Source organism: Eleutherodactylus coqui, chromosome 4, assembly GCF_035609145.1.
Source record: "Eleutherodactylus coqui strain aEleCoq1 chromosome 4, aEleCoq1.hap1, whole genome shotgun sequence".
Classification (NCBI taxonomy): domain Eukaryota; kingdom Metazoa; phylum Chordata; class Amphibia; order Anura; family Eleutherodactylidae; genus Eleutherodactylus; species Eleutherodactylus coqui.
This window is the reverse complement of record NC_089840.1, coordinates 45,986,705-45,999,904: the sequence shown is the minus strand read 5'-3', so window position 1 is coordinate 45,999,904 and position 13,200 is coordinate 45,986,705. Positions and strand designations below refer to the sequence as shown.

General features: G+C 44.9%; 2 protein-coding genes across 2 annotated transcripts in view; one reads left to right on the top strand and one right to left on the bottom strand.

Moving 5' to 3' along the window:
• TEX55 (testis expressed 55) overlaps positions 1 to 13,200 on the bottom strand; it is a 177,220-nt gene that overhangs the window by 147,973 nt on the left and 16,047 nt on the right. The gene's annotated exons all lie outside the window — the stretch shown is intronic.
• IGSF11 (immunoglobulin superfamily member 11) overlaps positions 9,998 to 13,200 on the top strand; it is a 242,165-nt gene continuing 238,962 nt past the window's right edge. The window contains exon 1 of the mRNA XM_066599345.1: positions 9,998 to 10,741. Within this exon, the coding sequence (XP_066455442.1) occupies positions 10,678 to 10,741 (64 nt within the window). The 5' untranslated portion in view covers positions 9,998 to 10,677. The remainder of the gene's footprint in view (positions 10,742 to 13,200) is intronic.

Sequence of the window (13,200 nt, the reverse complement as noted above, 5' to 3'; positions counted from 1 at the left end):
GTCCTCTGGCGTTAAAAGACGTCATCTCAAGAGTGTCCAGTAGGAGGCAGATAGGCTAGTGGAAGAACCTGGCATTTGGCAGAAAGAGAAAAGACAGAATAAAACAACAGCAACAGCGAACAAGTCTTCACGAGGCTAGAAGTGAAGAAGCCGACGAAACAGTTCTTCCAGAGCTGAGCTTCATGTGTGGGGGTACGAGTTCTCAGGTGTTTCTGAATTTTGTCGGTGTTCAGTGCTACACACCAACATCAACCAATCATTATTATAAAGACTTGTATAAAGGGTCTGACATTGATTTGTAGAAATGCAGCCTTCCAATAGGTGGCGCTGCAGAGGTATTGTTCCATCTGCCTTATTTGCACATATTTCCCAGAGGAGCTTGCATGGCCTTATAAGTCTTCTCACCTATCTCCCTAGGTGCTCTCCTTAAGGAGAGACGATACTCTGTAAAAGGGGGTGCTGAAAAGTATTGAGCCATACCCAGAAAAAATTGAGCTAGGAAGCTGAAACTGCCAAATTATTCTACATATTCCCCCAGGATGTCAATGCACCTGTGCCTTCTCTCCTGCAGCCTTGTAAGTCCCTGCAAATAGAATTCTTCCAACTACTGGTCAAACCTCTTATTTGCAGCAATATTTGCCTCCAAAACACTCCCAAACCTTTGTCCCTTTAGGTGTTTTTTGACATTCGGTAACAGATAATAGTCAGACATCCTCCTGCTGCTGTTGCGGAGACTCCCGTCTAGTCTATACGTGGCTTCCCTGCGAATCAAGGTGGAGTTGCAAGTGACTCTTCACAGATTTGAAGTGCAGTCTTGCTATCCAATAGAACAGAGTGGGGGAACGTTCTGCAGGCGCTGATGCAGGGTAGCTCTCTTGCGGGTTTTCTGGCTTCGCTATCTTGGTCCTACTCTGGAGACCTGGAAAAATAGGAATTGAGTGGCTTCTCTTGTTTCATAGTCAATTACTTCCCTTTTTTGGCATCCTGGATGTGAAGGTGGCAAGTAAGGCTCGTTTAGTTGAGTAAATACCCCTTTCAAGTTGCTAAAAGCCCATGGTGGTACAGGAGCTCTTTGCGCAGGCAGCCATTCACTTTGGCAACCATGCCCCCCACAATTATCCAAGTGGTGGCTTGGCTGACTACTGACTGCCATGCTCCTGCTCTAACAGCCAGGAATGAAGAAAACTCATATCCTGTAGTTTATCTCCTTATATGCCACAATCAATAGCAATTGCAGAATGTAAGCAGCTGACACAGTGAGTGGGCCCCTCCTGTCACCATCAGCACCCTGCAATTCAATTGCAAGGTACCAGTGGATTTCCATGGCAGCCAGAGGCCTGACATAGGCTTAGGTGTCTCCCATGTAACTCAGTCTATTAGACCCCACCACCAGCAGAGTCTTATAGGCTGATGTCATTGACATGGTAGAATGCACTATATAAGTAATGCAGTCTACTATCTTGGCAATCGAACAATTGCATCCTCAAGTCCCATACAGGGGCTAAAAATTAGTATCAATAAAGTTTTCTAAATAAAAACTCCAGTTAAAAAAATGTGCATTTTTCCCCACAAAAACCTTTTTTTACATGGATAAAATACCAAAAAAAGTTTTGAGAAAAGCAAAACACAATAAGTATTACCATGTTTGTAACGACCTAAACAGTGAAAATATTTATATCGCATGATGACTGCCATAAAAGTAACTTTAAAAAAAGTAATGTCAGAATTGCTATTTTTCCTTCGCTCACCTCCCAAAAAATACTGAAGAAATTAATCCAAAAGTCACATCTACTTCAAAATGGTACCAATAAAAACTACAACTTTTCCTGCAATAGACAAAGTCTCACATAGCATGATTGCTAGAGAAATAAAAATGTTATGGGTCTCAGAATTCGGCGATGCAGAGTCAATAGTTTAGTTTTTTTTAAACGTGATTTTTGTGCTGAAGTAGTAAAAAATAAAACCAACTCCATAAACTTTGTATTGCAGTAATCATGTATCAGAATCATACAGTTGGAAGGGACCTCCAGGGTCATCGGGTCCAACCCCCTGCTCAGTGCAGGATTTACTAAGTCATCCCAGACAGATGTCTGTCCAGTCTTTGTTTGAACACTTACATTGAAGGAGAATTCCCCACTCCTGTGGCAACCTGTTCCACTCATTCATCACCCTCACTGTAGTTCCAGATAAGAAAATCATCATGCCATTTTTACCCAATAGTGAATGCCATGAAAACAAAACCCCAAAAGCAATGTAATATAAATTATACAACACATTATATGTACCCCAAAGTGGTGCCAGAAAAAACAAACAAGCCCTAATATGTCTATGTCCATTAATTATGTCTCTTGCAATGTCACAATGGAAATGACTTGGTCCTTTACGTACAAAATAGGTTGGTCATTAACCCTTTCCAATCCACTGTCTGACCTCTGAAGACATTATGATTTAAGGCTGTAGAGCTCTGATGTTAGAAGACGTCCGTGGGGGTTCTCTTACTGTATATTGCCAGCCTCTCTGCTGTTGGAGCCTATCCAACGTGTCACCTCATGCAGTACTGGCTTTAGCCAGCAGATAGCGCCGTTGTATAACAGCAGAAAAAGAGTAAGCCCCCTAGGAAAACCAGGATACAAATTGAATTGGAAAGGGTTAAGGGTTAAGGTAATGGGGGGCATTTAGCGAGTGTCCTGTGTAACACGTCAGGTAGTATTGTGGCAGCACAATTAGCTCCGTATGTAATCTCTATATCTGTATGTGAATTAAATCTTTTCCTATTCCGACCAGAAACAGCTGTAGTATTGGGTTGTAATAAGTTTGCAATTATATTTTGTAATTATCAGACAGGCAGATTATTAGGGTTGCTGCGATTAGACCTGTCGCAGGATTAGCATCCATGCTTTGTGCCGAGGCTTGTATTCTGCTCAGGTCACTGTCTTATCACACGTACAATGGATCCAAAGTCATTTTCTGCGGTGTATTTTTCCTTTCCTGCGTTAACAAGAAAACTCCCGTCTTAATGTATTTTCCTTCCGCTCACACACTCAAGTATTAAATTGCTGCTTCAGTGACCACTTCAGAGATATTACCCAGACTGGCAGCGTCATAAGCTTCATTTAAATGCTAATTCAGAGGCCTTCAAACAGTTAATTAAACGTGATTGTCACTTTCCTTCTGTACTCTGCTTAAGAGACTCAGGATATAAATGTGCCACTCTGGCAACCATCCCAGGCAGGTACAAAATACTAATGTACCACTCTGCCCACCACCCTGGTAGATACAAGATAGTAATGTGCCACTATGTCCACCACCTCTGGTAGATACAAGATACTAATGTGCCCCTATGTCTGCCACCTCTGATAGGTATAAAACACTAATGTACCACTCTACCCACCACACTGGTAGATATAAGATAGTAACGTGCCACTTTGTCCACCAACCTCTGGTAGATACAAGATACTATTGTGTCCCTATGTCTGCCACCTCTGAAAGGTACAAAACACAAATGTGCCACTCTGCCCACCGCCCTGGTAGATACAAGATAGTAATGTGCCACTATGTCCACCACCTCTGGTAGATACAAGATACTATTGTGTCCCTATGTCTGCCACCTCTGATAGGTACAAAACACAAATGTGCCACTCTGCCCACCACGCTGGTAGATACAAGATAGTAATGTGCCAGTATGTCTACCACCTCTGGTAGATACAAGATACTATTGTGTCCCTATGTCTGCCACCTCTGATAGGTACAAAACACAAATGTGCTACTCTGCCCACCGCCCTGGTAGATACAAAATAGTAATGTGCCACTATGTCCACCACCTCTGGTAGATACAAGATAGTAACGTGCCCCTATGTCCACCACCTCTGGTAGATACAAGATACTAATGTATCACTATAGCCTGGTTTAGACACAATGATTATCGCTCAAAAGATGTCTTTTGAGCAACTTTTGAGTGATAATCATTGTGTGCATTTAAAGGGCAAGGTGATCGCTCAAATCAGCGGATACTCATCTCTTTCCACTCCCTGCCTCTTCTCCGCGGCTGGCTCCGGTATCCGCTGCCTTTGTTTACTGGCTGCTGTAACCTCCTGTAAATTTGCTGTAGCAGCCAATGACAGAACTCAGCTATGATCGTTGATCACTGTCATTGGCTGCAGCAGCTTGTTTGTGGATGGGCCCAGACTGACTGCATGCAGCCTGTAAAGTGACATCTCGGGAAGATCGGAGCCAGCGGCGAAGCAGGAAGAGGTGAGTAATTGCTGCTTTGTTATTTTAAGGCATGTGGAACAAGGTGACAGAGGTTTCAGTAACTCAGACAACTCATTTACTTTTAGAGAGATGTGCATTGAAGCTGTTGGAAGGATCTAGAGCACACATGTCAAACACAAGACCCGTGTGCCCAATTTGGCCCACCGCCTCATTTAATGTGGCCCGCTGGCCATGCATTAACCCTTTCTAATCAACTGTCTGACATCTAAAGACATTCTGATTGAAGGCTGTACAGCTCCGATGTCGGAAGACGTCCGGCAGGGTACTCTTACTGTATATTACTGGCCAATCTGTTGTTGGGGAGATGGTGCCATTGTAAAATGGCAGAAAGAGAAAGCCCCCTAGAAAAACCCTGAATCCAAAATTGGACTGCAAAGGGTTAAACCTTAACCATGGTTAGCCAGGCAGCGCCCACTGGTATATACTGGGGTCAGAGCGGAAGCTGCTGCTCCAACTCCTGTGTAGTAACTGGCGCTCGAAATTAGAGGCGCAGCTCTCACTGAAATCAATGGGAGCTGCGCTTTTAATTGCAGGCTGGCATCCAATTGATTTCAATGAAAACTGCACTTGTAATTACGAATACCAGCCACTAAACAAGAGTTGGAGCTGTGCATACACTCCAACCCCAGTGTATTCGTTGGCCACTGCCTTGATAACGTCTTTAATGGAATTCTACTCACCAGCCTGCATGTCCGGTTTGGCGGTGCAGTACAGAGTCTGTGACCTGTGACCTCTGCTCCGAGGTGGGAGGTCAATGGTAACAAACTCAGCAGCAACTGTCACCGCCAGACCGGAACTGCAGGCGGGGTAAGAGGAATGCCTGTAGGGATGCTGCCTGGCCAGAAGCCAATAGGGGTGTTGCCATTGGCCTTTGGCCAGGCAGCATCCCAGGGACCACTATAGGGGTCATTATTACTACTAAAGCCACTATAGGGCCACTGTTATTACTAGGGCCACTATGGGGGCAGTCACTATTACTACTGGGACCAGTATGGGGGTCACTATTACTACTGGAGCCACTATGGAGACACTGTTATTACTGGGGCTACTAGCATGGCTACTATGGGGCAGTTACAATTATGGTCACTATGGGGGTCACTATTACTACTGGGACCACTAGGGTGGCATTGTTACTACTGCGGCCACTATGGGGGTCATTATTAATACTGAGGCCACTATGGGGTCACCATTAGGGCTCGTTCACATGTCTTTATGTGCACAAATACACTGAATATTTGCGTATGCAAAAAAGAATGCAGACTGACTCCTTGAAATTGTTCGTAAATGCGCAGGTTTCTTGCATATTCACTGCATATTTACACCCACCCATTCACTCTATTGCCTATTGTGGTATGTAATACTTACCAAAATAGCTCATGCTGCATAGTTTTTCACGCTATTGTACATCATGTGAAAAATATGCTCATGTGAACGAACCCATTAAAATCAATGCGTTCTATTCACTGCGCATTACGTGTGCAACAATCGCAAGTGTAATATTGTGCATAATCGCTCATGTGAACGAGCGGCTTACTATACAATTACAATCAGTCCTTTGAAGGCAACCATAAGGGCGGTTTCAGATGTCCTTATGCGCACCTACGCTCACCACTATGGAGTATAGTTGCACATGAACGGCTTGCCCCCCTTTTCTGGCTTTTCAAACTCTGTGCCATAATGCAGGAGTTGGAAAAAGAATAGCGGGAAGATGGGACATGGCCTATCTTTCCTGAATGTAGTATTAACAAAGTCTCATAACGAGAGTAAAACACGTCTATCTGTTTAAGCCCCCAGGCTGCTGTCGCCCTCGGTGAAAATGAGTTTGACACTCCTGGTCTAGAGATTTCCTGGTCCTGAACCTTCTGCTGTCCATGGTGCTGAACCTTTGTGAGAGCAGTGGGAGCTCCATCTTTGACGTAAAACGAAAAAAGTTTGGTACCATGTTAACCAGTAGAGCAAAATGTGATTGTTCCCAGCAAGAGAAACCAAGTAATCCTGTAGATATGATACCTTTTAATGCCTAACAAAAATACATGAGGTTATAGCGAGCTTTCCAACCTACTCAGGGTTCTTCCTCAGGATAGGCCTGTATTAGTGCATGCACTCATGTGCTTTTGCCCTTAGATGCAAACTGCTGTTTACATCTCTTTTTATCTAGATAATCTACAAATTAGTGGTTTGGCAAATACCCTACATTTCTGTCTAAACATGTTGAGAATAGAGCACACATCTCTTGATTTTCATGTCCTGTGAAGAGTTTTTTGCTGTGTTCATTATTGGCTACCGCTGAGCAGTGTACTAAGTTAGAGTAGGTGGAAGGAAGATGACAACAGCTTTGAAGAATACTTCTGGCTGTTGTCAAAGTTCATGTCTATTCAGCTTCTCTCCTGACAAACTAAGCTGAATATTGTAACCACACTAGAATGAGGTGGCAGGGAGGAGACAGAGAAGAAGATGCCAGGAGGAGACAGAGAAGAAGGTTCTATGGAGGGACAGAATAAGGTGCCATAGGGGAGAAGGATGAAGTGCTAGACCAGAAGCAGAGGAAGAGGAGTCATAGAGAAAACTGGAAGAGGAGCCAGGAAGGTGAAAGAAGATGACATGCCAGAAAAGAGACTGAGAATGGAAGCCAGGGAGGAGAAAGAGGATCAGTAGGCGGGAAGGAGATGGAGGTTGAGAAATCAGGGAGGAAAAAGTGGATCAGAAAACAGAGGATGAGGAGCCAGGAAGACAATGAGGATGAGGAGCCAGGGAAGACAATGAGGATGAGGAGCCAGGAAAGACAATGAGGATGAGGAGCCAGGGAAGACAATGAGGATGAGGAGCCAGGGAAGACAATGAGGATGAGGAGCAAGAGAAGACAAACAGGATGAGGAGCCAGAGAAGACAAACAGGATGAGGAGCCAGGGAGGAGACAGAGGATGAGGAGCTAGGGAGGAGAAAGGCATTGAAGAACTAGGGAGGAGAAACAGGATGAGGAGCCAAAGAGGAAAAAGAGGATGAGGAGTTGGGGGGAAGAAAGGATGAGGAGACGGAAGGGTGTGTGTGTGGGGGGGGGGGGGGAGGAACCAGGGAAGAGCTGGAGGACCAGTAGCCATGGAGGAGATAGAGTATGAGGAACCAGGGAAGCGAGGAAGGATTAGGAGCTAGGAAGAAGAAAAAGGATGAGGAGTAAGGCGAGAAAAAGAGGACGAGGAGCCAGGGGAGAGAAGAAGTATCAGGAGCTAGGGAGAAGAAAGAGGATGAGGAACAGGTGAGAAGAAAGAGGATGAGGAGCAAAAAGGAAAAGGGTGAGCAGCCAGGGAAGAGAAAGCAGATGAGGATCAAGAGAAAAGAAGAAAGAGGAGCAAGAACAGAAGGAGCCAGCAGGTTCGAGAAGGAGAAGGATAAGGAACAAGGGAGGAAAAAGAAAAGGGGAGTATCATCTGAGGGAATTGGAAGGGACCTTCATAAACATGTTTTTTCCCTATCAGCTGGTATGTCCCATTACAGAGATACATCTACCTACAATACAAGTACAGTATGTTTATCTATAGTGTTACAGGGGCGACTCTGCAGTAGTGTTTGAGGCAACCTCTGAAACATCTGCTACAGTGTCTCACTGCTCCTGACAAATGTTTCTGAGGACATGTTCAGGCATTTTTGGTACTACCTCTAGATGCCACTTGCACATCCTGTATACGGCTGGTTTCACATCTACATCGGAATCTCCAGCCGGAGGTTCTGTCACAGATCAGGATCATAATGCCAGAAGAAAAAGCACTGCATTCCCCTTTCCTGCTCCCTGAATGGAGTATGCTAGGAGATGCGTAAAACACTGTGTAATTGTGCAGGAAAAATAACACATCTGGAACTTTAATTAGCCATTTAAATCGGTGCGCCTTTGTTTGCTGTGCACAAAATGAAAATGCCTTGTGGTTGCAAAATATGATGATGCGCATGCAAAAATGCATTGTTCAGTGCCCAAAAAGTTGTGTTGAGGCACGCGCAAATGCACAAATGCTCGTATGGAGAAGGCCTTTGAGTAGCCTACATGCTATGCTAAGCAGCTATATGGTATATAGAGCACTTTGTACAGAGTATCCTGTGTTCTGTGCAGAGTGGTATATATAGTGTATACTCTCCAGAGCAGATAGGAGGATGTTACAATGCCTCTACAGTGCTACCTATTGGAAGGCAGTGTTCCTGCAACTAAATGCCAGAACTTTTAACAAGCCTTGTACCAATGACTGGGAATTGTGAGCCAAAGCCGAATCTTCGCCAGAAGGAAAAGATAACTATGTACAGAAGACTGTTTCAGGCTGATTGCCCCTCATCAGTGTACAGTAGTTTGCTAGCTGGCTAATGAGAGATTGTTTCATATTCCTATTTGCATATTTCCCAGGGGCACATGGACAGCCTTTTAAGTCTCCTAACACCTTCTAGGTGCTCTCCCTAAGCAGAAACAATACCCTTGCTGATCCTCTCCAGAGCACCTGGCATGCTTAGTAGGCAGAACATCTTATACAATGTGCAGAGCAAGTCTATACTGTTCAGGACACCCTGCTTGTTGTGGAACGTATCTGCATACTGTAATAGACAGAACACCTTGTATAATGAACAGAGCATCCTAGTGCAGAACACGGTGTACACTGTGCAGGTCATTCTGCATACTGTGGTAGCACCCATATAGTAGGCAGAGCACCTTATATATGATGTTAGCAATCTTATATAATATGCAAGGCATCCTGTGATCTATGCAGGGCACATTGTATACTGTTCCGGTTCCCCTGCATGCTATGAAAGGCACCCACAGAGGAGGCAGAAAACCTTATATACTGTACAGAGCAAACTAGAACTATACAGAGTACCCTAGAAATATGCAGAACACCCTAGAAGTATACAAAGCACCCTAGAACTATGCAAAGCGCCCTAGAATAATGCAGAAACCCTAGAACTATACAGAGAAGCTTAGAACTATACAGAGCACCCTAGAACTATGCAGAGCACCCTAGAAATATGCAGAGCACCCTAGAAATATGCAAAGCACCCTAGAACTATGCAAAGTGCCCTAGAATTATGCAGAAAACCATAGAACTATCCAGAGCACCCTAGAACTATACGGAGCAAACTAGAACTATGCAGAGCACCCTAGAAATATGCAAAGCACCCTAGAACTATGCAGAGCACCCTAGAAATATGCCAAGCACCCTAGAACTTAACAGGGCACCCTACAACTACACAGAACACATTAGAACTATATAGAGCACCCCAGAACTATACAAAGCACCCTAGAACTATACACAGCACCCTAAAACTATGCAGAGCACACTAGAAATATGCAGAACACTCTTAACACTCTGCTGATAACCTTGTAATGTGCAGAACAGCCTGTTATCTCTGCAGAGCTTATTGTATATCGTCCTGCAGCAGCACCCATATAGTATGCAGCAGATGATCCTTGTATAAGAGCCCCCTACAACACATCCATTCTGCAGCTCGTCTCTCCTGTCACATCCGCCTGCAGCATCCTGCACTCCGCACCCGTCCCGCTGCCGCATCCCATCGCACAGGGCTGCAGCTCTCACATCTGACCGGCAGAGGGCGCCATAATTCACGGCAAAACAAATGCAGCCTGAGCCCCGGGTCCGGGCAGGCGGGGGTGGCGGCGTCCCCGGGTTGCTCGGAGACGGCTCTGTCAATGGAGAGAGGGGGAGAGGGAGGGAACACGTGTGGAGCGGACACTCCGGAGACAGCAGTGCCCAGCACAGGGCTGGAGTGCCGGCTGCTGCCTTCTGCATCCCTGCCCACCCTGTGCATGCCAGCTGCAGCCCTGCAAGCATCAACCTGGAGCCTTCTATAACGGGATCGGAGCTACTCTCTGCACCCCTGATACCAAGGGTTAATCTTGTGCATGCCCAGCTGCAGCACTAGAAGGGTTAATCCTGCCTGAGGAGCCTGGGTACCCCAACATAGACTCCTCTGCACCCCGACCTTCATGTGCATGCATGCCCAGCTGCATCCCTGCAAGGGTTACACCTGATCCCACCTTGGCCAGGGGCCCCTTATCCCAGGGCCACGTCCCTTGCATTGGTTTTCCCTCTGGCAGTGATCTCATCCTTTGGCACCCTCAGCGGATGAGCTCAGCCCGGGTGCCCTGCAGCGGGTGATCGGGTGTAGTGTGGACCCCGCAGTGCCCCCCAGCTCCAGGTGGGTCTTGTGCGCATCCTCTCTGGAGTTGGTGCAGGATCCTCCTTGCTCCGGGATTCCAGGGATCCAGTGGATCACAGCCCATGCTCTGGCCAGCTGGCACACCTCAGGAGGGCACCTCACCCATGCGCTGTGGATTGTGCTGCTGACTGCTGGATTTAGGAGTATTGGAGTTTTTCAGGGACCCCCCCTCCGGGCACAGGTGCCCCCTGCAGGATGAGGAGGAGGACGGGATCTTGGGGGATCTGCTTGGTCCTGGGCGCAGTGACTGCTCTGAGAGGTAAGTGATGCTGCCGGGATAGACTGGGTGCAGATGGCAGGAGGCTGCTGTCCATTGTCTACAGACATGTGTCTGCCTGGTACAGACGAGGTCTGCTGGGGGCATCAGTGTACACTGTGTGCCTAGAAGTATTGAGGTACATGAGGCACGAGGCTTATTATCATGTGTCTGTAGAGGGGGCATCAGAGGACTGGTACCCCCAGCACTGCAGCTGAAAACTGGGCAACTTGTCACATTTTGTGTATTGTGTTACTTGCAGTATCTGGATATTTGCTGATCCTTCCTTGTGTCTTACATTGTGTTAGTGTTGATGGGATATATACATGGATGGATAGATATAAGTTAGATAGATAGATAGATAGATAGATAGATAGATAGATAGATAGATAGATAGATACAATTGAATAGATAGAAAGTGATAGGGAGATACATAATATCAGATCGATAGATAAATTGTGATAGATGGATTGATAAATATGATATAGATAGATATGACGTAAATAGATAGATATGAGATAGATATGAGATAGATAGATAGATAGATAGGAGATAGATATAAGATAGATAGATATGTGATAAGTAGATATATATGAAATGGATAGATAGATAGATAGATAGATAGATAGATAGATAGATAGAAGAGAGATAGATAGATAGATAGATAGATATGAGATAGATAGATATGAGATAGATAGATAGATAGATAGATGGATAGATAGATAGATAGATAGATAGATATGAGATAGATAGATAGATATGAGATAGATAGATAAGAGATAGATAGATAGATAGATAGATAGATAGATAGATAGATAGATAGATAGGAGATAGATAGATAGATCGATATGAGATAGATAGATAGATAGATCGATATGAGATAGATTGATAGATAGATAGATAGATCGATATGAGATAGATAGATAGATAGATAGATGTCTTTTTATTGGTTACAGTAAAGATGAGATTTTTTGCATTCCCCAGACTTCCTGTTCAGATGGGGGGTATATAATTACTCCTCAGTGGAGTTTAGTTTGAGGTCTCTCCAGTTTGCGCTGTAATAACCAATCTTGAACCCACAAGAACCGTAATCTCTGCCTCTATCTGCTCTGGTCCAGAACTTGGTACAGCAATGCCCAGATATGGAGGCTATCAGCAGACTACTCCGCCAGTGTTAACAATAGACCTGTCCGGCTTGTGAGGGTCACTTACCGGCAGCTCTACCTCTGACTACCGTGTGTTGGGATAATATAACCTCTTTTATCTGATATCTTTGTTATTTTTTTTGCCATGTTAAATTATTTTTTTTGTTTATTTTGTACAGTTTAAAGGGAAAACCACCACCAATCGGCGTCTGACTGATCCTTTGCTCTTCATAGTAGATGCTGTACTGTTCCCAAACCTGCTCTCTGATGAGCGTACTTTTACTCTGTGTTTTGCGGACCGTAATACGGAGTTATTGTAAATTTATGTGCCTATGTATGTGGGCGTACTTTTCGCGCCGTGTTTAAAGAACGCAGCTTGCGCTATTTTTGTTCGTTTTTACCTCCGTATTTCCATTCATTGATATTATTTCCTATTGGGCAATGAGTTATCAGTATATGCCCAGTAGAAAATAAAAAAAAGTGACAGGCAATACTGGTGACATACGGCGGTAATGTCATCTGTGACACATTTGTATTATGGACCTGTGACAATATGTAACTGGCCAAATGGTCTGTTGAGCTAATTGGCTCATTAACACCATAATACTCTAACAGTCCTGACTCATCTGGAAACCCCTTCTTAGAATTAAGTCTGATCGCTGTGGGTGTGGCTTCTTTAATCGCAATCAGCTGTTACTTCTGTGGGAGGCTGTGTGCGGTCATTGCGGGAGAGATGGACTACTACATGATGGTTCCTAATAAAATGAATGGAAGACGGGGTAATACACAGCAACAAAATCCGGATGATCATGAGCGACTCTTTGCTGCAACTCTATGATTTAGTATGGGCCACAGGAAAGTAGCCCGCCACCATACTCTAAGGGTGCGTTCACACAAATGTATTTATGCGTGCAATGTGAAGAGAATAAAACCCGTTGATATTAATGGGTTCGTTCACATGCGTGTATTTTTCCTGCGCATTTCAGCTACACAAAAAACCCAGCAGCATACTCTATTTTCCTGCGCACCAAAGGTCCCCATAGAAGTCAATGGGGATGCGCAAATGTACGCGCAATATACCAGATGCGTGAAACGCTGCGCAATTCCACTGTCAAAAAATAAAAACCACATCTGGAACTGATTAACCCTGTCCAATCCAATTTGTATCCTGGTTTTCCTAGGGGGCTTACTCTTTTTCTGCCGTTATACAATGGCGCTATCTGCTGGCTAAAGCTAGTACTGCATGAAGTGACACGTTGGATAGGCTCCGACAGCAGAGAGGCTGGTAATATACAGTAAGAGAACCCCGACGGTTGT